The sequence below is a fragment of the Indicator indicator genome, chromosome 18 (assembly GCF_027791375.1).
Source record: "Indicator indicator isolate 239-I01 chromosome 18, UM_Iind_1.1, whole genome shotgun sequence".
Classification (NCBI taxonomy): domain Eukaryota; kingdom Metazoa; phylum Chordata; class Aves; order Piciformes; family Indicatoridae; genus Indicator; species Indicator indicator.
Window position 1 is genome coordinate 14,270,650 of NC_072027.1, and position 27,596 is coordinate 14,298,245.

Here is a 27,596-nt window from a genome sequence, read left to right on the forward strand (position 1 = left end):
TCAGGCTCTGGAAAGTTGTTGAGAATACATTCCTTCTCCCCAGAATGCAGTAAATGTTAAATTAGTTTATTTACCTCACTGCTTTTAATTGGCTAATTCTATAACAGTTACTTGCAGGTGGGAGAAGAGGAGAATATATAAAATACATCATAATCAGTGCTTTAATGCATTTTTAATTTTCAGCACAGACTGCTACAGGAAAAATCAATCTTGATGCTAAAAGATGAGAAAATAGATTGATAATATCTATTTCTAATGCTATTTTTCCTGCAGCCACAAAATCTGAGTTTTATACTTCCAGCCTAACCTGAAAAATTTCCCAAGTTTTTCTTCAAAGAAAGTTCAAGTACTTAATCTCTTTATCAAAATAAAATTGCTTAATGCCCCAGGAAATAGAATGTCTTTAGTTGTAGGACAGTCATAAATGTTACAAATTAAAGCCATTTGAACCATCAAAGACTATTTACAAGTGAAACCAAATTTTGTCATTTCAGACCCACTATGTATTTTGCACAGATACATTTTAACCTGCAATGCAGTATATAGAAAATATGTAACGAATCTGGCAAAACCGAATCATAATTAGCTGTTTACAAGGGTATCAAATAATACGTTTCTTCTTTATCGTACTAAAATCTTGTGACTTTTCTGATATCAAACATTTTCATTTCTGCACACCCACCTGTCCACAGAACCCTAAAGACAAAGTTGCTTAAAAAAAGAGTAAAAAGCACTTTGTTTTCTGGGCTGCACTTTTCACCTTGAATTTCTCAAAAACCAAACCAAAACCAAAACCAAAAACTTGAGCACAAGGAACTTGGTGATTTGGTAGATGTGGTAATAGAAAGAAGTGCAGTTACCTTCAAAGTGAAGAGCACTCTATGGTTCATTTTATTTACTTGTGCTTATCAGCAAGTTGGTTTTATTTATTACTTTTATTTTCTTTTTCCATGTTGTACATTCCTGCCCCACCAAATAACACAGAGGTAGAAATGAAAACAAAACTGAAACTTCTGCTTCGTTTCAGCATTTGGTGGTGCAATAAGCTGCTCCCTTTGTCCAGGGAAGTGGTGAAGCCACCTGGATGTGTTCAAAAAAATATGTAGATGTGGCATTCTGGGATGGTTTAATGGCCATAGTGGTGTTAGGTTGACAGTTGAACTCTTAGAGCTCTTTTCTAACCCAAACAATTCTCTGATTCTATGCTAGCAGCTGAAGATTGGACCAGAACATGACGCTGACCGCATCTCTTGGTACAAACACAGTCGTTTGATCATTTCTTTGATTATGAACCTCAGTGTTTCAGATATCACAAAAGATGTCCCTGATCCTATGATCTGACCTGTGTAGACCATAATGCAGGTGCCAAGCACTACTCGTGACTCTGAGTTCTGGGTTAAAAAGCATCAAAACTGTTGAGTACAAAGGGGTTTGGTGCCTTCTGCTGATTGTCTTTGCTCTTGCAGCAAGGTGAAAAGAGTGTTTGAGAAATTGCATGTAGAACTGGCATTCATACTTAAACATCTTTCTTTCGTTTTGCATTGGGGCTGCTTTTGTTCATTTTTTTGCCATTTTTTAATTCATTTTGGGTTTAATCTGTTGATGAAATGGGGATTTTTCTTGCTGATATACTTTCTTTCCCCCATCTTGTAAGACAATACAGCGTATTTCAGTGGGTTTGTTCTTACATTTGAAGACACAGAAGAAGGGGATGTGCAACACCTGAAACAGCAATATGATGGAAAAGGGGGGGTATTTTTAAAGGGGTGGCAAAAGCTTTTAACCTGTTAGGATAGAAACATGCAGAAAGGTTGAAGAAAATTGGTGTGAAACTTGCACTAACTGAAACACCACTTTTGGTAGGAGAGGTTTTCTGCTCAGCTTAATCTTTAATTATGTCCTGTGGCAATATCTGGCAATAACAGTATTATTAAGAAGTTGGTATTAGTGTAGCTGTAAGTGGTTTAAAGATTATTGTAAAACCCTCACAAAACAAACCCAAAAAACCCAGAAGAATTCTTCAGAATAATTGTCCAGTAGTCCTTATGATTTGTGGCAATTATGACGTTCATCTCCTTTGTAGACTAGAAATTAGTCCCTAGTTTCATTTCCAAATGTTTGAAATTATGAAACGTAGGAGACAGAAGTCTTTTAGAGCTTGGAATTTTACCTTCCATCTCTTAGGATGCATGAATACAAGGAAGTACTTTCAAGGTGGTTCGGCAAGCTTGCTCAAACTGGATAAACTAGTAACACTGTGTGAGCAAACGTGCTATTGTCATTAGACTGGGAGTGCTGTTTTGTAATGATACTCGGAGTGGAGCTTGAACACAGTTTATTCATTGCAGATTTTCTGTAAAAGAGCTTCTGAATCCAAAAGATTTTATCATACCAAGAGCTAATCCTATGGGTTCTGTGAATAGCATTCTATTAAAGAGAGCAAATGAATTCTTGCTGTACAGAGCTAGTATGGAATGATTTTAGGGTTTTTTTGTTGTTAGTTATGTTATTTGTTGTAGATCTTTCATATAATAACTCTAAGCCTCAAAGTCCTTTCATGATTTTCTCCTGTTTTTTGAAACGAGCACTGGCTCATGAGTCAGTGAGTCTGTAGTAACCAAATACGCTCTCGGCAATCTGCCGTTCTGGCCTCTTCAGTGTGAAAAATCATGGTAATTCACTCACAAGTTATAACTAAGAAGTGCAAATACAGTCACCCGAGTATTCACAGCAGCTTAAAGTTGTAAGTCAAATAAGCTCTACACATTCAATCCTAATAAATAAATAAATAAACAATTACCAAAAAAAAAAAAAAAAAAAGTTTTTCAGATTGAAAAATGAAAGCACACCAACCTTTGATCCCTGAAAATAAGAGTCCTGGAAATAAAATTTTCATCGGTGTTTGTATCTAAGCCTTTTCTCTCCAAACATCTGTTCGTGACTCTTGCATGCCCAGACAAGCACCCAGCTACAAGTGCCATGTGCTGGTTCTTCTGATCTCGATTCAGCAGCGAGTAGTGTTCAGCGGGACGCAGTGCAATCCGTCAGACCGCTTGTGGTTGGCATGCCCCAGTTGTGCTCTGCATTGTCTGACATCTCCAGTCACTGCAAGCATTTTACAAGTGGAATAGGATTATTCATGCTTTAATTTTTTTAATCCAGTCAGTTCCTGTTAGAAAGGATTCTTTTTTGTAAAAATTTGAGTAATCTATGCGATTTCCAATGGAGATGTCACAGAGTGCTGATCATGCACACTGCCCATTGTCTTGGCAAACTTTTAAGACCTTTGCTGAACATTGGTTATTACTTGGTGCTACAGTCAGGATTTAATTGTTCCTAGGGTTGTCTTCATTATGCTTGAACGTTCAGATGTATAGTCAATTTTAGTTATTTGCAAAATGCAATTCTGGGCATGTCTTAACTAGATAGAAGATTTTTGTTTGCTTTCCCACCCTGAAAAGTCAGGGAGAGAAAGTCATGACATAATTCTAAATATATGAGATGTCATTGCTTAATGAAAGCTTGAAAATGCCACACAAATGTGATTTCCTCTTCTGTTTTGCTGGAAATTGTGGTCGGTTGAGGCAATCAGGATCAAATTTGAACTCTCTAAATTATGTTCCTGTAACTGATACCAAACTATCTAAACACAAAACCAAAAATGATATTTCTATTGAAAATGGTGGGCATAGCTGTTTTTCTCTCTCATACGGTAAAATTAAAATGATTCAGGGTTTTTTGTATTTTGGTTTTTGTTTGGGTTGTTTTTTTGTTCTTTTACTCACAGATACATGTTAGCTGAAATGTGTGTAGATAAGTAAGATGGATTTAGAATCTTTAGTTATTTCATCAGTCAGCAGTACATAATACATGTCCTAAAAACAAAACTGAAGGGAGTAACCACTGACAGTATACAAGTAATTGAAGCACCTACCAGTTAGGTCAAATTAGGTGCAAAACAAGGAGTTTGGTTTTGCTAAGTGTCCTCCATTTTCTGTGCTGGGCTGGTATCACAGGCAATCAGGTTTTGCCAGAGGAAGAACAAAAGTCATTTTGGCCATTGAGAAATGCTATCCATGGACAAGTTCTTATTTCCATCTTTCTTTACTCCATTACTGATCAGACTGCTGTGTAGTTTATACCCTTCCCATTCTTCCTGCCTCCTGTATCTCTGTAGGTCATTAAGTGAATGAGATGTGCTCCTGAAGAACCTGGCTGCTGTTGCTTATATATATATATATCAGCTAGAGATAAGATTAATTACAGAAATGCCTTTCCTGAAGAACTTTTAGAAAGGTGCTGCAGCTCCAGTGGACCCTAGTGAAATGAAATGTATAATTAAAGAATTGATGGAGGAAAGTTGGTGTGCTTACATGGTTGCTTGATAAGGAATGTTTCTGGTTTTTTATACATGTCAGTGGGGGATCTGGTATCATTGCTCACGATATGGAAATGAAATCTGAGATAACCTCTGTTCTGTAACATATTCCAAAATGTGAGGTTGGAAGTACAGCATAGTGAGAGGAACACTATCCAGATGGCACCGTGGTGACAGGCTTTATATCAAAAAACAGCTGAGATAAAATAAGAGTGGGCAAGGGAGAGCTGCTGAAAATCACTGGTGCCTGTTACAGATGTAATGTAACTCTCTCTTTATGGGGAGAATATATTTGCATAAATTTATTGATCAATGATTTTGCTAATCCTGCAGTATTCCAGGCATGTCCTAGCAAACTGATGAACATTTCTATCAATCCTCAGTGCAGATGCATAATTATATTACATATTTAGAAAAGATGGATTTGCCCCCTCCTGGAGCGTATGTAGTGGTTGAATGCTGTGCTCATTCTCCTTTCTTCCTCCCATTAGGATGGAGCATTTTTTTCCCTTTAAGAATAGCCTGGAGCCATGCAGGCTGCAGAACTTGTCAAGATGAGCAGTGCCAGGTTAGAATTATTAGTTTCTTGAGTCACTGACCAATATGCTTTGTGAGGAAGCCTGATTTTATGGCTTGTGTAGTTTCAGCTCTTTATTGGTGCTGCAGTCACTGCTGAGAGACTCCAAAGTCAAAACTCCAAGAGAGACAAAGATTTCTGGCAAACCTTCTCTCCCATGGTATTAATTGTTTCATTTGCATTCCCTGCTCATTTTGTGACCTGCCCTCCCTCCCCTTTGACTAATATAGTTTCTTCATCAGTAATATAAAAGATGTAGAACAAGCATTTTGACTGCTGAAAGTCAAATGAATGTGAATGACTTAATCTAGAGGACACTCAACTGTATATTTAGTGCAGACATGTGGCTCAACACCTTAACCAAAAGCTGAGCTGGAGACTATGTTGGGAATAAAACTCCTTGCAGATAAAGTTGAGGTGATGACAGAATTCTGAGGGAAAGTAACAAGTCCAGGGTAGATGAGTAGTCATACTACGCCATAATTTGCAATTCATTGCTTATATGACTCCCTAAAGCAGCTGGAGATGATACTACAGTAGCTGGATATAATTCTGTCAGCATTAATTAGCCCTCTTTGGCTAGAGGAGGAGGCTGCATGCAGGTGTAGCACAATTTTCTGATACCAGTGTCAAACATACCAGGACATCCTCAGTCCTTCTGTGACACCATTTGGGGTCCAACACTGGTGCTGAATGCGGAAACTCCTACACTCCCTCTGGAGCCAGTCACCACAACAGCAAAAATAAAGAGATTATTAAAAAAAAAATTCAAAATGCAGAATGGTCACCTTTTGTGTGTGTGTGTGCGGTTGAAATGTTTCATTTGTGATCTATAGGGGTATGAATGTTTTGTCTTTTTCAGAGGTTGCTTTTGACCTGCTCAGCTCATAGACCAGCATAGACAAAGGCTCTGTGCTGTAGGCAGACTCTATACAGGAGGGGACTCAAAAGCCTGGTTTGCTTAGAAAAAGGGAATAAAATTATGACAGGAACTCTGTGTACCAGAATTGTTAATCTGCCACTTCAAGCACTGTGTCAGATATTTAACCTTAAACTGTAACTGCTGGGATAAGGGTAGTATGCATGACTTACTATTACCACAATCCAATATTTTTAGCTGGGACAACAATGTTATCTATAGGAAATTAGAAATCAAAACAGTAATGTGCAGTTAGTTAGCTTACGGGTGAAGTACTAGATAATTATATCTGCACCTGGAAAAAAAAAAGGCATACGTAGAAGTTTCTGATCTGAAAATCAATTTTCCCCGTTTTTCACAAGGTTATACACATAATATAAACATATATGTGTGTAAGTATATATGATGAGAAGATTAAATTGGAAAAAATATGCAAGTTTTAAAAAAGAAAGCATATGATTAGTATAAGTTAGACTTTCTTTACATAACATATCCAAGTCTGTGTTTAAGAAAAAAAGAAATAAGAGCTAAATTAAGGATGGAGGTATGAACCAATTTTTCAGGTAATTTAAAGCCAAATAATCACAATTTCTTTGTTAATTTTACTATTGTGAATGAAGCAACTTCATGTTAACTGGTTCGATACTTTTGAAGCAGAATGACATTTCTCTTTGGGGGTGAACAGTCCAACTGCATTGGTTTCGTGTGTACAAGTGACGGATGGCCATGCTTAAGACATCTGCAGATCCTTAGAAATAAATTTTTAAAAGCTGTAACATCATCCAGAAACCCTTGTGATATACTATGCAGATCTTGAGTACTTTAGAGATACCTCAGAAAATAGTGTGGTCAGTTGAAAGTGCATCAAGGGAGATGGCTACATGAAGCGACTGAAGGAAACAATGGACAGTAGTGTCATTTATTTATAAAACTTGTGGACATCCCTCTTATCTTCATGGTGCTGGGTGGTGTGGGGTATCTGTGGCTTGCAAGTACCAGACTATTGCTGAGACTGGGATTTATCTGTGGGTTGAAATAGAAGAGAACTTTGTGGAAGATAGGTTGGTGGTTGTGATGAAGGGATGTATGAGTGTATAGTGAACTAGGTCTTTGTTCAGCAAATTGGTAATTTGGATTTGCTTTTGTGTCTTTTGCCACTAGAATCTTAGATTGTCACCAAAAGTGCTTTGTTGGGAGAAAGGAGGATGGGAAAGCAGGTCTTGTTCATGGCTTTCAGCTTTGGACTTGGTTACTGTGATCGATAAATTGCCGCAATGCAGCATCTCTGCGACGACGCTTGAAGGCCGCCGAGAAGCCCCCGTTGGTGCAAAAGGAGGTTATGGGCTGGGCGGGCTCTGCGGAGGGGGGTAGTCCACTCTGCGAGCACCCAAGCTTCTTACTGGCTCCTTGGGCAATTTCAGTGATGTCTTAAAAGGGTTGGGTCCGCTTTATCTGTGAGACATCCTGCCTTCCCCTCCACGGCTAGGGTGTTAGCAATCAGGTGAGGCACTTCAGCTGATACTTGGGCTGAAGCAGTTAGGACAGACCATCTACAATGGCTGCTACATTTTATTTGGTATGCATGCAGATATTGCAGAGAAACAGCCATGTGTGGAAAACAGCTCACTCCTTTTCTTTAGCTACTACTTGCGCTTGTAGAATGTTCCTGAACAGCCCATGAGTGCTTCAAATTTTTTTCTATGTATATTTTATTTTGCACCTTTTCACTCTGTGGACTGAAGACAAATGAAACACTGTGAGTATTTGCTGTTCAAATTGTTGTGATTTCTTAGCTGTGTGGCATAGGGATGCATGAATATAAGCAGGTATTGCTGCTTCTCATGGACAGGTGGTATTTGGGAGAGATTTAAGAACTGGAAAGGTAGGTGGGTTTAAGCATACCTTGTGATGCACATCAGCGCTGTCTAATGTATTATTAGAAGAAAATCCTGATGGAAAGCAGGTTCCTTTCCAGCTTCACCAAGAAACATATAATTGCCGTTTTCGAAGAGTTATGTGTTATCTTTGTTCTTTCGGAACATTTCTTTGCTCTAGAAATGTAACTTTTCTTTAAGAACTCTTCATACATTGAAGTCTAAATTCACAGAATGTGTATCTCAAACATTCCCTACTTTGTTCATGTGGATTTGTATTAGCCTATCTATTAACCTTAATTTCCAGCGTGGATGAATTGCAGTTAGGGCCGTTGTGTACTGTTAGAATATAAAACTTATTTCACAAATACAGTCTGCAGCTCTTGCATTTTGGGGAGACGCTTTTGGCAGTAACAGTGAAATTCTTTCATTAGAAGATTTGCTTCTTTTCCTTCCTCTACTGTCAAAAGTTGGGACTTGCCTTTGCAGTTCTGTGCTACACCATGTGCATTGTCATGTTGCCAGAGCTATGAAAGATCTCTTCCTGCTGCCCTCTCCTAGTGGGAGTGCCAATGGTTTTGGGAACTGAGAGGCAGCTGAGACACTGGGCTCCTAAAAAAGCAGGACTGCTCTGGCAAGGGAAACAAGGGGTATTATTTTGCCTTCAGGATTTGCAGGTCTGTTGTGGGAGGGAAATGGAAACCAGGGGTTCTGGCAACCCACTCTTCATGGACACCACTTGACTACCTCTTAAAAGGCTTTTGTAAAAACCTTTTGCACAGACACCCAGATGCTCAGGCTAAACTGCTGCCAGTGCCATTTCTTTTCATTGTTGTATTTCTGCTTCTTAAGGAGCTGTCTGCTGCATACATGGGGTGTGCCAGCTCACCCCTCCTTTGGTCCCAGCGGTCAGCATGGGACTTGCAATGATCTGCAGTTCCATAGGCAGTGCCGCATTGCGGCACTTGATGAGGTAGCAACAGGACGGAACCATGACCCTCCCAAAGAGGTTGATTATAGTCACATAGGCCCTCACAATGGAGACAGAAGTCCATTTTTGGTCACTTTTTCTAGCTCTGAAAAGACACCTAATTTCTGTCTGCCACTTGGAATGGCTTTTGTGTTTCTGGATGTGCTACACCAGCAAGTATGAAAAGGATGCATTTGTTATGGTAGGGAAATCTATCAAGATAGAGGCTTTTTCTCTAAGGTTACAGCACTAATGGTTGTAGTGTGCTCAGAATGGGACAAATTAAAACACTACACTGTCCCTTTCTGATCTAAAGTTAATCACTTCCTTTAGAATTTCTTTTGGTAGAGTCCTGTAAGAAAACTGCAGCACTCAGCTGGCAGAACTCTGAAAGCTTTTACCTTGAAAATCTCCATCATTAAATGCCTTCAGCCTGATCAAAAAGCACTTGCTCCTTTTAAATTATAGATCCAAATTATGTTTATAACACTGCCTTAGCTTCAGAAAGGATGAAACAGAAACAACTCTTCAGGCAGGAATCTGAGAAACTTTTATTTTGTTGAAGTACTGATGCTTTTTTTTTTTTTTGGTTTAAGGTTTGTATGATCTAATCCTGTCTTGTTGATTCTTTTTCATCTTTTCCATAAATACACTCTAGTAGGCTTTCAGACCTTTGTATGCATCAAAAACTCAATCCAGTTTCCATTGATTGTGGTAGGAGTAGCACAGAATCCATAAACTACAGTACCTGACCTGAATGCAGTTGTTGGGTGACACCAACTTTAGTAAGAGACATCTCTGTATGACCTAAAACAAATACATATTTATTTTTAAGAAAGCAAATATCTAATTAACAATTAATTTATATTAAAGTAATTTAATTCTATTATTAATTTTATTAAGTCATTGAACACAACATTTTCAAATTAATCTACAAAACAAAATATAGGCACGTTGAAATTGAATACAATTCTTTTTTTGATTGTTCTAGCTCCTGTGAAAATCTGTACCTAAATAAACAGATTGCAGGGACTTGATTTGCTCTTTGCTGAAGTCAGCCACAGGTTTTGCACTGACTCCAGTTAACATTGGTCTGGATTTTACAATAAGTGGGCTTTTTCCCAGTGGTTATAAGCAATAATACCAGCCCTGGAAACTGGGTGTCTTAGAACATCAGAACCACCCCGATGATGTCAAACATTCATTTTTTGCACAAATGCTTTCCTTACTCCAAGTCCAAATGCTTAAAGAAAATTATGGATGTCATTGGGAGTTAAAGCCACATCAGTCATTCCCAATACAGTATACTGAAAAATGTGTAGCCTTTGGGCAAAGGCTTGAAAGAATGTCTTGATTTAAAAAAACCCAAACAAACAAAACAAAACAAAACAAAAACCAAGTTAAGGCAGTGTTTGTTGTGCCATTTTTGAGTTCAGAAAGCTAACTCATTGGAGAATCCATAATTTACAAATAAAGCAGTGGCAGAATAATTTCAGGTTGCATTACTTTGTCTTTGCACCAGTGCTTTTATAGCTAAAATTTACATTCAAGCTGCACTGAATTTGTATTTTCTGCCTAGAATTAAAATGTCATGTAAAAGATTGAAAAGCTGATTGAAATTTCTCCACAAAGCTTTTTCAACTCTCACTGGACACAGAATCTCCCAAGAATTGAGAGATGCAGCTGATACCTGTATTTTGTGCAGCTGATAGAGATTGAACAAACTGCATACCCTTCTCTGTATAATCTTTGTTATATTCTATTTTACCTCATCCTGGCTTAGCTCATCTTCCTTTATTTTATGTTATTCTCTTATTCTATTGTCTGCTTTAATTTGTTTTATCATATTTTCTTTATTTGCATGTCAGTATAAGTAAGCAAATTCAGGCACGGTGATCTGCACGTACGACATCAATGCAGGCTAAAGATGGCACTAGAAAGATTTCAGTATTAGTCCTCAGACATAGCTCACCAGAATCCTTAAGTTTGCTCTTGCTTGTATACATACGATGATACTATATTTGATTGCATAAGCCTGTAGGAGGTTTTTTCTGCCCTCTTTTACCCATTTGCACTGATTCCTGTTCCAAATCTCTTCATCCAGATAGCTCGCCCAACCATTTTCTTAGCTGGGGGTCCTGCCTTTCCCTATCCTCTGCTTTTAGTCTCAGCTCCTGACCTCGCCAGTCCCAGAGACTCCAGCCAAAGCACAGCCGGTCTCTAGGGACAGTTAATGCAGCAATTACAGGACTTAAGTTAATGCACCCTGAGGTTATAGCTGCAGGCAAATGTGATCACCCTGGTTCTTGCTGGGTGATACAAGAGGCATTTAAAAGGGGGGGAGGGAGGGGAGAAAAAAAAAAAAAAGATTTGTTATTCCAATAACCCAGTTTTCACAAAGCCTGATGCTTTTGAAAGTAATCTCTCTCCTTCAAGAGGGAAAAAAAACTCAGCAATAAACATCTGGCCTTTATAATAAGCTTAAATAGTTAAAATCTGATAGTTATATGCAAATTATAATCAACCACAGAATGGGAAGAATCAGGCAATTTTAGCAGTAAACATTGCTGGCAGTTGTGTGCATAATTCCCTGCTAACTTTATTTTTTTCATGCATTTCCCAAAAGAACATTTGATTTCTTCTGTATCCTTGAGACTAGTCATATTTCTGGTGTCAACTTCCCAAGTTAACAATGCTAGAACCTCTCCTGTTGCTGAGATGAGAACATTTGTGAACACATCAGTGAAAGGCCAATACTAGAACAGAAACCACAAATTGGCAACTAGTTCTTTTTATTTATTTGAGTGGGTTTTGCATGTCACCTGGAGACTATTTAGAAGATTATTTGCCTGGGCTAACATTGTGTTTAAAAATAGCACTTGTATAGTGCCAAGTCATTTTAGAATTGGGTACAAATATTGAGACGAAAACCCAGCTGTTATTGCTTTTGCTGCTCATTTGAGGTGTCAGATCAGAGCTCTACTGCTATATGTCAGTGAATGAGGCCCCTTGTGAGATCATTATGTTTTCTAACAGTTGAGAGTAATGGATTAATCAGTGCAGCATCAGTTGCTTTCATTATATGCCCAAACGATAGTTGTGAGCTTTAACTTAAACAGTCTGTGGGGAGATGAAAGGATTGAGTTCAAGAGGCATTCACCAAAATTCTGAAGAGATCTGGTTGAGTTTTGGACCTTGCTTAAGGAGCATGCCTTGAAAGGCAAAGGTAAGGACTGTGCTTAGTGCTGAGGGATCGAGTGCCAAAGCCATTTTGCCTTTTCACCAGGGGCCATGAGAAGCGGTAAATATTTAATTTAATTCAAATTCCTCTGACCTGTGTGAAAAATAGCTCTTTACAGCTATTGAAAATGTAACTCCTTTTACCCTGCAATTTCAAAGTTAATTACAGACATTAATTATGGCAGGGTATAAAATTCAAATCTTGGTTTTATTACTGAAAATATATTTAGATTCACTTTTTGGAATTGGTGAAATACCTCTGCTGTTGGTTATATTAGGTGGGTACATAAGGGGTGGAAGGGGTGTGAGGTTGTCATCTGATCTGTTGTACCACAGAAGGGCAGGACCATGGAGTCCCATGCCAATTCCGACAGGCATTCTTTTAGTCCTTTATTACAGGCTTCCACTGCTGATGGCTACACACTCTGTCATCTCTTTTCTGTATTTTTGCTGTTTTGTAGGAAACGTTTCCCCTATATCTAATTAAAACTCCCCGTTCTGAAATTTAAACCTGTTCTTCCTTGAATTAACCCTTGTCGAATACAAGAAACAGAATTTCTTTTCCCTTTGCAATGGCTTTTTGTGTTGTTGGAGAGGGGTTTAAGTGATACGAATCTGCTAATGTAGCCGTCTAAGCTTCTGTCACTGTTAATATTACATTTTGCTGCTAATGCAGTCAGCCAAATACTTGTTTCATCTCTAGTATTTCAGACAGACCCCCAAGATCCTTCCCTTTATGTGCATAAATACCGATGGAGATGTTTAATCTTGCATGGATTCAGCAGTGTCAGCCCATACATACAATGCAAAAAAGATTCCTTGACATTTATTATTTACCAATACTTGGAGAGTTGTTGTTTACCAACAACTTGGAGAAGTTGCCTTTCTGTCACTGCCAGGCCTGGACTGCTGTGTTGCCATCTGAGCTTCACTGGCAACTTTGAGCTGCAGAATCTGGTTTTGCACCAGTTCACTCGCTTCTGAACAGAAATAACGTTATCAAGAGAACTATTTACATGAGAGGCGTAACTGTGTTTGGAGATGCCTGGGTGAAGTCTTAATAAATTTTCTGGTCTCATTTACTGGATGTATAGTTGCACTGGGGATAGGAAGCCTGGAAAGCATGGCAGTTGTGGGAGAAGCAGTAATGGGGGAGTATGACAGTAATTCACTCTTGGGAATGTTACAAACCTGCAGATGCACCATTTGTAGCTATCCATTGCATGCACATAGATAATAATCTTGCATTAGGCCCAATTACATGGTGTTATGGACACACAACACACGGATTACATACACAGCCAACGAGCATGCTGTGATAAAGCCCTGGTGTAATTGGAGGAGACAGAAGGAAATGTTCGACTTGTTTGTGCTACCAGTGCTGCAGTGCCTAACACGGCTGCTCCCCACCAGTTTCACCCCTTTGGTTTTCTGCTCCATTTCGAAGTCTCACTTTCAAAACAGAGCTTTGCCATGGAGCACACTGACTTGGCACCCTGCTCATTCCACAGTGTGTTGAGAGAGTTTGAACAGGGAAAGGAAAAGAACAGCGCTGTTGTAAGTTCGAGTCAAGCCCACAGACACATAGAAACATGCTGCCAAATGAGGATAGTTGTTTGCAGGGTTCCTGCTGCCAGATTGTGTACATTACAAGCCTGTAAAGAATTTCTAGTGCCCAAACATAAAAGTCATTCAAATCCAGAAATACAGTAGATCAACTGGTGCCTTTTCTGACATCTCTTCCTCTATTTACCTATTAAGAGGTCTACATACTTTTTTTCTGAGTGCTTTGCAAATGCTGCAGTGTTCTGTGATCAGCCAAATGTGACACAAAAGCAGCCTGGCATGTATCAAAAACCTGAACGGCCAGCACAAGCAGACTTTCCAGTAACTATGGAAGATGCCTATCAAGGCTTGGGGAAAAGTGTTAATCAAAAATTTAATCTATCGATCTAAATTCTCAATTTGATTAGCTGTTTGCACTCATCAGCTGCAGAATTTGAATATGAAAGAAAATCAGGCTCTATTACCATCAAAAACAAAAGGTGTTTTCAGGATATGTCAAATTCTCCCATGCCTGTTTCATTTTAATCCATTCAGATTGTGAGTGTTGTGCTGATGCACAGCTAGTAAGCTGTTTATGTTATGAAAGTACCTTGTTCTTAGAAAAGTGGATTTTTCCTTTTGCCAATTACAAAATAGGGGATACCATAACTTTATTTTATTTTTTTAAGCTGGGCTGTGGCAAGTGTCATTGTCATTAAACAGTGTTCTACATCTAGCAAAAAACCCAACCCATCTTAAATGTCACTGGAAAACACTAAGACAGTTACTATTTTACAGTGTATTTAATGAAGTGCTAATTGGAGAAATGAAATAGTTAATATTTCAGATAATTATGTTATATTGTATAACTTTTTCTGATACTGTAGCCAAAAGATGCTTTTGGTTCATGTCTGGTACTTCACTGGAACAGAGCAGGTGGATATATTGTAATGAAAGTGTTATTATTTCAGATTAATAAGTTACCAGGCATTTTGATATTCATTATATGCTCTTAATTACATCATCAATTGAATTCCAAGTAAGCAAAACATGTATTCTAATTTACAGAATTGAGAGTGGTTGACTACTGACCTGGCAACCTGGGATTTCAGCACTCTGAATTAGGCCAGGGAACATGAAAGGATGCTTAGAGTTCCTGAGTTTATAAAATAAAATATTTGTCTTATTAGTAGGGTTCAGAATTCATTTTTTTTCTTTTCTTTTACCCAAAGTATCTTCCATAAATGTTGTGTGATTTCTTCTAGCATTAGGAGTATAATTTTTTTCCTGACTCTTATCTAGTCCTGAACATCAGCATTCCTATTCAAGAGAGTAGAGAAAGGAGTAAAGAATAATGCATAAATATTATTTTAAAACCACAAACACGCCAATCATTTCAACAGATTAATGATTTTTATGTAATTGCATTGAGTCTGGAATTAACGACTCCTTGTGAGGGAACTGCAGCAGCATACATGAATTTGCATTAAGGCAAAAGAGAAGAGAAATGAACTACATGCAGCTAAATTTGCACAGAAAGTTTAAGGAAGGAGATAGGTAATTGTTTTAAAGTCGTGACAGGATTGCAGAGCGAGCATTCTTCCCTTTAAAAACATTCTGATTAGTGGGGGCTATAAGTCAGCTTTTTATTCTTCAGAAGAAGAAAGCAGCTCCATGCATGCTTCTAACCAGTTTGGGCGACTGGCAGAGCAGTGAGATAGCAGAGCAGTTCCTCTGGGGTTGTAAATTGAAGTCAGTGGGACTATGACAGTTCATACTGGTGGAGGAAGTACCACTTTGAAGACTGCTGATCCCATGTCATGCATCTTCCAAGTAGTCCTTGGAGGACCCTTGGGGCTGTTGCTGTCTGCTTCTGCTTAGCTTGCAAGATCTGACAAGGATCATGGCCCAAGGTGGGAAGTTTGCTGGTATAAATAATGTTGTCCGTAATCTGCATTTCCTGATTCAGCATTTTGGTTGTGAATACTTTACAGGGGGAGGACTTCTAAATGAGAGGGTAGTGCTTTTTCAAGGGACAAGTGTATACTGGGTTCTGGAAGAAATGGGAAGAACCCAGGAGAATACAAGTTTCTCCATATAATGTAGGAGGAGTCAGAAGATTCTGCATGTTTTCTGTTTCTCACAGCTTCCTGTTGTTTCCCCATCTGTTTCTATGGGTTTGAATCCTATCTGGATCAAAATGAGGCTATGGCCTTGAAAAAGCTCACAGATGGCTGGAGCAGAATTTATTTCTTCTCTTCATCTGTTAAAATTGCCAGTGTATTGTGTTATTACCCCTGTCAGGACACATGCTTCCCATCATTGCTGGAAAGGACACCTCTTCCTGAAAACATCCCCATCCACAAGCCAAAGCGTTCCGGCTGCAGGAGAGCTGTGTGCTCTGCACAACCAGAGCAGCAGGATTAAATTCCTGCAGCTCCAACTGGGTTGTAATGTAGACAGTTCATTGTCAATTAGTGCCCTTTGCAGTGTTTGGCCTTCTTTGTTCTGAAATAATTGCTGTTATCATAGATGCTTTATTGCCTTCATTACAGTTAACATTTAAATATCGATGAAATAGTGTGCTACTAAGTCATCTGCACAACAGCTATCTGCTCAAGTTATCCCTGAAACTTGTGGTCAAGGAGTGTATTAATTCAGCACCAATTTAGGATTCATAGAAGTAGGGTTATATATTTGTTGAGAAACCTTTGCTTATTAGGGGCAAAATCTGAGCCGCTCTCATCTGCTATTTCATGAGCAGAAATACTGTGTGACTGGAATAATGTCTTGTCTGTTAAACAGAAATATTTTAGGAATTTAAAAAGTGTTTTTGAATCATCACATCAGACAGTAAAGATTGACCTTTTCACATCCAAATGAAGAACTGCACTTGGAGATGGGGTTGTGTTCTTTACCTCAGCTAACACAGAAGGAAGCTCGCTGTCACATCCTGTTCTTCTTGAATCCAATCCACTTCCTTTTGACATCAATAGAAATTCTCCCTTGAATTTCTGTGGCTTCCATTGACCCCTGCAGTGCCATGTGTGACCTATTCACACATCAGCTATGTATGTGATTTAATTTTTGTGAGCTGACATTACATGTGGCTTTTATTTATCAATGTACACTTAAAATCTTCCATCCAAGTGCATTGCTCATTTTTATGTAACAGGCAACTGCGGCAGAGGGTGAATTATATTTTTATGTTTACAGAAAAAAATGCAGTTAGAAATTCTATTTGTGGGCCCTCTTTGAACTTCCCAACATCCATGTGTAGATGCAAATAGCAGATAAATACAGGTATTGAGGGTAGGTTATTTTGATGTATATACATATATACTTTTGTAAGAGATTTTATTTCTTTTCTGAAACTGTTGTACATGTTTGTTTTGGCTAACTGTCCACAAAGAACCTTGGGTGGTATCACTGGCTGAATAATGTAATCAGGCAGTAGCAATTGTATGACAGAGCTTCATTTTGCACTATTTAAACTATCACAGTGGGACATTTATGTTGTCATCATGACATCAGCAGGAATTCAAAGGTAGAACTTTTCAGCCCTGTAAACGTACAGTGATGCTCACTGTGTTCGCTTCCAGTGCTCAAGCCACAGCAAAGCAGTGACATGTGCAAATGGTGATGTACAGCTGCCAAAGTGGCATGGCTGCTAGCTGTAAGGACTTACTTGCAGGGTTGCTTCTGAACTTGGCATTATTTTCCTCTTCATGTTATCCAGTTTAACTACAACATACTGGTTTTTGAGTTTATTGAGAAATTGATTACACAAACCTGTAATTGCCTATACCCATTGATCCCAATACTTAGCTGTTTGTTTCTTGTCCAGTTTTTGGCCACATCAAGTCTTGCAGAGGATCTGGAATGAATCCCATATATAATACTATAAGCCATGATGCATTAAGGCCTGCAGCTCTTACCAGTTCACACCTGGAGTGCAAACGTGTGTGACTTCACTGACACAGGTCTCTGGCAACAGACCTCACATGCAGTTTCCAGATTTCCCAGATTTTGCTTTTACTGACAAATCTGGCTCTGCTCACAGGTTGGAATGAAGGATGATTTTGCTGTGTTGGTGCAGTTTGCTGTCAAGTGTATATCAGCCCCCAGCCTGGCTCCGGACCCATAGTGCATCCATCCGGTGCAGCACTCTTCTGATATACCAGCTACAGTCCTACTGGCAAAGTGGTCATGTTCTGTTGTGCTGGGATGCAGTGCAGCAGCAACATCAGAACCCACTCACACACCTCTAAGTGTGCCTGTGTGTAATGTGTTACCCTGCACCTTCCTGGCTTTGTGTGCATGTCTTCCTGTGCACTAGAAAAAGTCTTAATAGGGTGTAAACTAATTTAGCTTCAGCCTGCTGTTGTTGTAGATGATGGTTTTGCCAAGGGATTTCTAAGCAGAATTGTAAAATCGTTTTTGAATTGGGAGATGACCAAGAGGACTAATTAACTTCTGTAAAATTCTTTAAATGTCTTGTGTAAAAACATAACACTGAAACAATTAAATAGTTCAGGGAAGAGTAATGTGTCTTTAGGTTGCTTCAGTGGGTTTCTCTTTCAGCACATCCCCAAATGTACAGAAGCACTGTCCTCTCACTAAGCGGTCCTGTGGAGGGCTGTACCCACCATATGAAGCAAAAGTGGCTTCATGCTCTGCGGCTGTGGACAGCACACATTTCAAATGGGCAGCAGCAGCCAGCACCAGGACCAGCCATGCAGGGACACAGAGTTGACATGGGTCCCATTAATTCTCATTCAGGCTGGCTTACTGCACTTGCAGATTTTGTGCACTTGGAGCATGGCAATTATGTCCTTCTGGAGTGCTTTCCATTTCCTGTGCCATCTTGATAAACTTTATAGCTTCTAATTTGCTGGAGAGTCATTGATATAATTAGGAGCTACATAAATGGGAGCAGCACACTTAGCTGATGATAATCAAATCAGTTCATTTTTCATAAGAAGCGCAAAGGGGGTCCCTACCAGTAGCTGAGATAATTTTCTCCTTAAGCCCTGCTTTGAAATCTTTACATGCCTGGGTCATGACACGTTTTATTATGGTCCGTCCTGCTACCCGTATATTTTTCATAAGGAGACCAAAGAAAGGGTACTCCTTGGCGCTCTGTCCATGTAAGCTGGCTGTGTTAATAAGCTTGTGAGAGTTAACAGCTCTCTTGTTATGTGAAGCAAGTGCTTTAAATGCAAAGCTTTCATGTTTTGGTGTGCCAGTTTGATGTTCCTCACTCAAGTTGCACCAGATTTTCAAAGTGACTGCTTAACCAAAAGCTCTGGTCCTGTTCCAGTAGTTGATAAAAACTCATCTGCTGTACTCTTTGGTACTCAGATATGGTAAATAGTAACCTACATCCATTCAGCTGTTGGTTGCCTAGCCCAAACAGTGTTTTTCATGATATGTCACAAGTTGTCTTGCATTTCTTACTGCTCACAGGCTGGCAGATACATTACCAAGAGTTTTAGCAGCTTGTTTAAATAGTGTGCTGGGGAAGCAATGTAAATAATTGATCAATCTACTATTTTCTTATCTCTTTTATTTTCTCTCTCCTAACAGTACTCTCAACAATAACAACATCACTCGCATTCCTGTTACGAGTTTCAATCACATGCCAAAGATCAGGACTCTGTGAGTAATGTCTTTGAATATTACAGTATTAACGATGATTTAAGTTAACTCTTTGTCATCTGATTTCAGCCTCTTCCCAATGTAAACAATTCACCCTGCTCTCTTGAAGAACATGGTCAGTGAACAAGCCTGAACTTGTGAGGGCCATGGCCTGAGCCCAGGGACCCCCAGCAGAAGGGGTAGCTCAAGCCCTTCTGTGGGGATGGGGACAGCTGAGGCTAGACTGGCACAGCAACCTGTTGGTGGGAAACAGCTCAGTGGGGACCCATGGCCAAGCAGGGCTGGAAACGTGCTGGGACCAAGAGCTCCAGGCTCTGCCACTTTGGGGTTGTGGCCCAGGGCAGGGCTGAGGGAGCTCTAGGAGCTCCTGATATAGCCATGCAGGGTTGGGAACATGCTTGGTGTCCTCAGGGCCCTGATGAGGAGTTCTCCAGGTTTACCTATGGTTAAGTAAGATTCAGTTTTATCAAGAGTTTGAATTTGCCTGGAAATGAAACCGGTATTTTTTTTCCCATGGGAAAATCCATAATGTGAAATGTGTTCCAAGCTGCAACATCATCAAAATTGTGGAAACTGCTCAGAAGGATCAAGATATTTAATTTTCTTTAGGTGGTCACTGTGCAATTGGAAAAACTCTGATTGGCATTGGTAGATCAAATACAAAGGTTGTGAAGTTAGACTGTGTGTTTTTATAATTCAGCCATAGCCTACCAAACCCATCATTTAACTAAATTATTCCTTTAAATTCCTTTAGGAAGTACACAACTTCAGATGGAAAATTTTCCTCCAAAATCTCAATATGCATTTAGTTGTAAAAGCAAAGAAAGGGTAATAAAAGCTAGCCTGAGAAGTTTCTCTGACATTGAAAAGATACAATGCTTTAATGATGCTCTATGTGCATGTGCAAAATTATATTAAATAAATTAACAGAACTGAAGAAAAATGGCTCTTCTTCATGTCCATCTATGTAACACAGCTTCTGATTTAAATCTACATTCTTCATTAAACAGTGACATTCATAGATCTTAATATAAGTAATTAAATGGAAATTAGATGTTTGTCTTTTAGAAGAAAATGGATGAAGAAGATAACAGTGTAAGGTTCAAGTTCCTGGAGTTTTGCCTTTTCTCGCTCGTTCACAGGAGTCCAGAAAATTTGCCTGGCTTCTTCAGATTAGTCAGTCTTGCCTATTACCAGAGCTCAATGCCTTCTGTCATTTTCCTTTTAGTTTAATTTCAGAGATGGCTTTGTATATAGCTCCCTGGAGACTTACACTGACTAATTCCTCTCTGCCGTAATTAAGGGAAAAAAGAAAGAGAAAAAAAAAAAAGAAGAAAAAAAAGGAAAGAAAAAAAAAGGAAGGAAGTCATAAATAGGATTTATAAAGGGAAGCTTTTATATTGAATTCTGAGAGCCACGTTTTATGGAACAGGAATGCTGACCCACTCTAAAAGGATTTGCTGGAAATTTAATTTAGGGGCTATGGCTAAAGGGCACCTTTGCAAACTTGCATTTGTATTCATTCACCTCTTGTTCTGGAAAGGTAGTTTCATCAATATCAAGTAGCATCTTTCAGTCTCCAAAGAGTTCTCCAAGCAGTTCAATATAGGAACTAAATATCCTACATAGACAGGTGGAAATACTGTAAAATGGTTTACTTTCCTATATTTCCTTCCATCTGTTTCAACAGAGGCAGAAAAGTCATCAAATAGCAATTAATTTAAGACAAATACAGGAATCAAATAGCATTTCAGAATTTCTTCTGCTGCTCCTTCACATTAAAAATACTTATCTCTCCAAGTCATCTTAGCATAGCTACATATCAGTCAATAATTTCTTAATATCTTCAGAATTAAGGCTAATACTGTTTTGATTTCAGCAAGTGGTATGTAAATGCATAGTAAGAACCTAACTACTAACAGCTAAAACTGATCTGGTTTTGTTCTCCAATTTTAAATATTTATATAAATACATTATTTGGAGGAAAATCATAATATTCTTTATAGTTTCCTTTATTTCACTTGATAACCTGTTTCTCTTGCATTAATATACAACCTCAAGGGACAGCTTGCAGGAAAGGAGGAAGCTGTCTCAGGCATAACGGCTGGATAAGACCTTTTTTAATCTATTATTATGTCGTATTATTAATCTAATACTTAATCTCTTGGGTGTTGAAGGAAAGTCCAAATGGATCATGAATGACATTCATTACAGTTTGCTGATTCTACTTTTTCCTTAAAAAATTATCCTCAGTTTATACACCTGCTCAAATAGCATCACGCTTAGACGTGCTTGTTTTCAGATGCTCTTGCAGGGAATCCCTAGTCTGAATGTTGCTGGGGTAGGGACAAGCCGTTTTTCCCATCCAGCTGAGGCCCAGTACACTGTGGAAAGCTTTTCCTCTGTGCCTCTCTTACACAGTAGTAAGATCCATTAGCAGGACATTTGGGGCTGCTTGTGCCTCAGCTGCATCTGCTGTGATAGTTCTATGGATAAATAGGTTTTCTTTATGGCTTTCAAAACAATCTTCTCATTTAAGAACAGAGAAGATAAAATAATGAGCATGTTCAACTTGAAGATGACCTCTCAGGAGAAATTAAAAAAAAAAAAAAAAAAGAAAAGCATTAGTAAGATATGATGCACTTGAAGAAGTCTTTAAAAATTCAGCTCTCTTGTGCTAATCTTTTTATTTAACTGTCTTTTCTGTTGCTAAGTTTCATTGATCTTTTAGCCTTGATTGGAAGTGACAGGAATTACTTTTTATTGATCTGCTTTCCTTTGCTTGAAACAGCTTTATTTATGTTAAAGCATGTCCCTCGTAGCTATTTGCTTAATGGTAAATGTCCTGTTGTCTCTGCATGTGAGGGACTGCTGAGACAGGTAATTGCATAATTTATTTTAATTTTTTTATTTAAGGGTAAACTGAAAATGTACCAAATCACTTCAGTGCTTCTTGTGTTCACAGGGAATTGGAGTATTATGCTTTTGAAGTACTGTGAAAAGTCTTTTTTATGGCTGTATTCATTAATATAATTACCAAAGCTATATTCTTATAGGCTGCTTTGTTAAGCTTGACACTGTCTAAATGGTCTCTTCTCAGAAGTACACTGTAGGATAGCCTCTCAAAAAGACTTGAACAAACAAGGTAGGGCTCTGCTGAAGCAGGTGAACTGGCAAAGAGGTGACAGTTTGCACTGCTAAAAGGAGAAAACCCAAGGACCAGTTATAGGAGTTTAGTGAGGAAAAGAAAACAAGCGGAAAGCAGCCTCTTCTGTGAAATTGTGGTTTCATCACTCCTGCCACCATACTGGGATGCAGGGAGGAGCTTTGTTACATTTCCTGAGGGAAGATGATTCTGAGTCTCATTGATTGCATAGTTTTTGAGGATTTAAATTAAATGCTTAGTTTGTAAGTTAGAAAAAGTCTTACATAGGATGATTTCAGACTAGATAATATTTGTTCTCTTCTCTGTATAGATATTTTTGTTTATTCTTTCAGTGAACAAAAAGTATTCCAGGGAGATTAATAGTTCATAATAACACAAAATCTTACTAGAAATCTGCCTTAACTGCAGTGCCATTTAAGTAGCTTCATTATCCCTAAACATAAAGTCTTCTAGGCATCCCTCGAAAACAATTATACTTCACAGTGCATTTTCCATCTCTACAGGATAAGCTCTCAGCTCCAGATTTGTAGTCTTTTATTATAACTGCCCACCCCAGACGTACAAATCTGGAGACTGTCCGCCTGGGCTCCACTGCTGAGCTGTGCTGTTACTGTGCAATATAAAGATCTCACAGATAGTTAATTTTTTGGTGGATGGACAAGGCTGAAGCCTGTGCACACCAATTCTATGGGGTCCTTTAGACATATTTTCTCTAATATTAGTGAATAATGCTTTGTCTAACCATTTCTGACAAGATTTTTCAATCTGTTTTGTCATTTCAGTTCTGATATAACACTGCAAATGTATGACTCATTACAAGGAATGAAATAATTAATGTTCTGGGCTTTTGTATTGACCTAAAATTTGGTAGCTATTAAAATGACCAGATTTGACTCCCTGAGTACATCATTGTTTTGCAGACCTCCCCCCACAATGGGATAATATTTCTGGAAGTCTTTAGTGCCAGGCATGAAGCAGGCTGGGAAGGGAGCTGTCTGGCTAGATCTTCTATCACAAAGAACAGCCTCAGTCTTGCTGTCTGGCATGACCCTGTCATGGTCCCTTTCTTTGTCATGAGTTGAAAATTCCTGTCTAGAACCTACATACTTACATTAAATTGCCACAGAGGAGAAGAGCATGGATGCAGGCAGCACAGGAACACAGAAGGTAGCAATAGCCTCTGATGTTTAGGGTTTCTCTTTCTCCCTCTCTCCAAAGGAGGGAAGAATCACTTGTCATCCTATGTCTCACCCTGGTCCTCGTGTTTATACAAGCTGTCCTTTGGATTCACTCAAAGAGGTCTCATTCGTGCAGTTATTTCTGTAAAGAAATCACAGGCAAAACAATTGCTTGGAGGAATCTTAAATTTGGCATGTTCTTTTCTCTAGAACAGCCAGCTCATGATTATCTGTAGTTGGGCAGTTATTTACCTTAACTTTCCAAAGACACATTATAAATAACAACAGTGGCTTACATGCGGTCATTTGTATATTATGTGGCAATGCAGTCAAGAGCTGACTCAGCTGCAATGGTCCTGTAAACTGTAGCGGAGAGACAGCAGACTTGCGCTCAGCTGCTCTGGTTAGTGACTTCTGTATAAAGAAGCTGCTAATAACTTGGGGATTGTTCTGTCTTTTGTAGGCGGCTCCACTCCAATGTCCTGCATTGCGACTGCCACCTGGCCTGGCTCTCCGACTGGCTGCGGCAGAGGCGCACGATCGGGCAGTTCACCTTCTGCCTGGCGCCTGTCAACCTGCGAGGCTTCCTGGTGGCTGAGGTTCAGAAGAAGGACTTTGTCTGCTCTGGTATTGATGCCAATTATTCATTTATCTATCAGCTGATGGTTTTAGAATGACATTCAAAAGATGCTCCAAGGACGGGAACACTTCTGCTATGAGGAGAGGCTGAGGGAGCCTGGGGGTTGTTCAGCCTGCAGAAGAGAAGACTCCAGGCGGACATTAGGGCTGCCTTCCAATACCTGCAGGGATCCTACAGGAAGGCCCGAGAGGGACATTCTGTAAAGGTGTCTAGGAACAGAACAAGGGGAATGGTTTTAAGATGAGGGAGAGTAGTTTTAGACTGGATCTTCAGAAGAAGTTCTTCAGTACAAGGGTGGTGAGACTGGAATGGGTTGCCCAGGGAAGTTGTGGATGCCTCCTTCTTGGTGGTATTCAAGGCCTGGCTGGGTGAGTCTCCTTGAGAGGTGTCCTCGCCCATGGCAGGGAATTTCGAGCAGATGATCTCTTAAGGTCCTTTCCAACCTAAGCCATTCTATGATTCACAGAAAAACAGAAGTGAGGAATTACTGTGTTGTGTTTGAATGCCATTCGGTAGCAGTGCTGTTTGTTTTTATCGTTGCTAAACTGTATAAGAGTAGATCAAATTGTTAATTTTTTCAGCTTTATAAAAATTATTGGATTCCAGTTAACATTTCAGTTCTCAAATTATTTTTCATACTATAGCACTGCCAATGATATCAACATAAGAAATCAATTAAGTGTGGATAAATTGGTATTTCTCAAGGGAAGAGCTCTACAGCTGACTGGAATACGAAAGAAGGGAAACAAAATGCTAATCTGAGTCTGTTGATAAATGGTTGGGTTATAGAATGTGAGGAGCAGATTTTATCCCAGGGACTGAAACAGGATTCTTAGGGAGCCAATGCACTTCACTGTTCCACAAGTTTCCACACTGATAAATGGGGCCGATGATACATGGCCAACTCACAAACCATGTGTCTATATATTTGGCCTATTCATCAAGTCTCTGGAACTGTGCTTGGCTCTTTTCTGATAGAAATGCATTTCCTTAAGAGAAGAAGGGAAAAGATAGTGGGCAAAAAATAAAAAAAAATATTGGAAGTCTCTGAATTTGGCTGAAAGGAAGAGATCTGGCAGAGAAGTGTCAGGGTAGTGTGTGTGCAGTGGAGAAAAAAAATAAGAGGAAGATACCAGACACAAGTTTGGAGATAACTTTGCAGGCCAAATGGTAAATAACACAGAGAGCTTCTTATGACACCAGTGTGAGTCCTAACCTTGATAGACAGTGAGTCCTGCCGTATTGTGTTCTTTCTCTCTCACAGCCTGTGAGTGCTGCAGCCTTATCCTCTTGGTACACGGGCTGACTGATGGAATACAGTACAAGTGCTTCTACTAGAAATGTTTTTGGGAATGGCTTGTTTCTATTGTTTCATTTATATGTGACAAAGAATGAAAGAAACTATTGTACTTAGAGAAGAGGACCTTGATCCCCTTAACTGTATCATGGATGATGAATTAATACCCAGCCCTGGAGGTATGCAGGAAGTGTTATGGGCTCATGGAAGATGCAGGTGGGCACCAATGATCTTTGTGATATGATTTGCAAGAGTGCTGTGTAGCTTCTGTGAAGTTATGGAGATTTGATGAAGCCCAGAATATCAGATAAATTACATCAAAAGTTTAACAAAGAGAAAAATGTAAAAATCTAACAGGCTGCAGAGAGGAAGGATAAAAGAAATGAGTAAATGAATTACGCTATTAGCAGAATCTAATTTTAACAAAGAGGTAACCAGTACATTTTTCTCTCATGAAATGAAATCTCAGATGGCGCATGAGTTCAGCTATTTGAATGTATGATACAGTGTAGTGAAGGGAGAGGAGTTGTTTAAATCAGAAAAGAGAATAATGGCTAGATGATAAATGTCATGTGGACAGAACTCTTCTAAATGCAGTTTTCCATGCAGACTATGACTTTCAAAGGAGAGGGGTTTAGCAGATGCTTGTCAGACCAACGACATATGAGAGAACTCTCAATATAGACCTGCTTTTTTTTTTAAAGCATAAATTAATAAATATTAAAGGAAAGAAGCTTCCAGTGAGACAGCCCATCAACTGTATCCCTTTACCCTCATTTGGGAAATGAAATATATTGAAAAAGAAATGCATTGGGAGAGCTCATTTTAGTGGAGGATTTAGCAGAGAGTTGAGCTTTAGTATGTGCTAGTTTGACAAAAACCTGCATGGACAGCTAGTTTAAAGATGATATAAATCTTCCCTATTCCTTATTACAGTTCTTATTCCTGGTTTTACAGCATAATTCGATTGTGTTTGACTATGAAGTCAAACTAGGACAGGAGGTGAGTAGCGAACTGAGCTTGCTCCTCTACAAAGGAATTTTACATAATTTAAGCTTAAATGAATCACTGTAACTAGCCTCAAGCTGGTGGTGAAAACCGCCTTTGCATCATAGTTATGAAGAGGTGAAATACAGTGTAGTGAACTACTCAAAGTACAGGCTCAGCGTTTCAAGCACTTGTGTTTTTGTATCAGTGGGAATATCACCACAGCAAAAGAACACTCAGCTTTTCCTCTGCTGTAAAATGGACTTCATCAGAGCATTCCAGTTCAAAACTAGTCCTGTTGCATTCTTCAAAGCAGAAGAAGTAGAATCAAATAATTCAGGGAAGAAAAGCATCCTTGAGAAAAAAAAGACTTTTGGTTATTCGTTGATCCTATGCAAAAATAGAGGAGCTTTATGTTTTTATGACAAACATTCTTTTGGAAAAAAATTTGGAACACTACATGTGAAGGAATGATCAGAGGGCTGGAGAACCTCCCAAAGTTGCAAGAGTTGGGGCTGTTCAGCCTGGAGGAAAGAAGACTCCAGGGGGACCTTAGAGTAGCCTTCTGGTACCTGAAGGAAGCCTATAAGAAAGCCAGGAAGGGACTGTTTACAAGAGCTTGTAGTGATAGGATGAGAGGGAATGGCTTTAAGCTTGAGGAGGGGAGATTTAGATTGCAGATTAGGTAGAAATTCTTAACTGGAACAGGTTGGCCAGGGAGATCATGGATGCCCCCTCCCTGGAGAGGTGGTTGAAGGGCCAGGTTGGATGAGGCCTTGAGCAACCTGGTCTAATGGAAGGTGTCCCTGCCCATGGCAGGAGGATTGGAACTAGATGATCTTCAAGGTCCTTTCCACCTGAACCAGTCTATGAATAGTGTAAGCTGGAAAAGAACAACTGAAATGCTGATATAGAGGTGCCACAACTGGAACCCAAATTGTGTGATTGCTTCTGGACGCCGTGCTACCAGTGCTGCACAGAGATGTTCATAAGCATGAATAACAGAATGTTAATGACAGAACGTTAGGGTTGGAAGGGGCCTCAAAGATGCAAAGTCTCTCAAGACAGTGTTGCTGAAATCAGAGTAATGTGCAGATAGACTTGTGTAAACTGGGAGTCTTTCAACAACGTTGTTCAGCTGATGCCCATCAGTTATAAAAGGGA

The 27,596-nt window shown here is 39.2% G+C and overlaps 1 protein-coding gene across 1 annotated transcript in view; it reads left to right on the plus strand.

Annotated features, from left to right (window-relative positions):
• Positions 1–27,596, plus strand: part of SLIT3 (slit guidance ligand 3) — a 503,078-nt gene that overhangs the window by 283,952 nt on the left and 191,530 nt on the right. The window contains exons 7-8 of the mRNA XM_054389401.1: positions 19,093–19,164; positions 23,972–24,135. Coding sequence (XP_054245376.1) covers positions 19,093–19,164; positions 23,972–24,135 — 236 coding nt within the window. The remainder of the gene's footprint in view (positions 1–19,092; positions 19,165–23,971; positions 24,136–27,596) is intronic.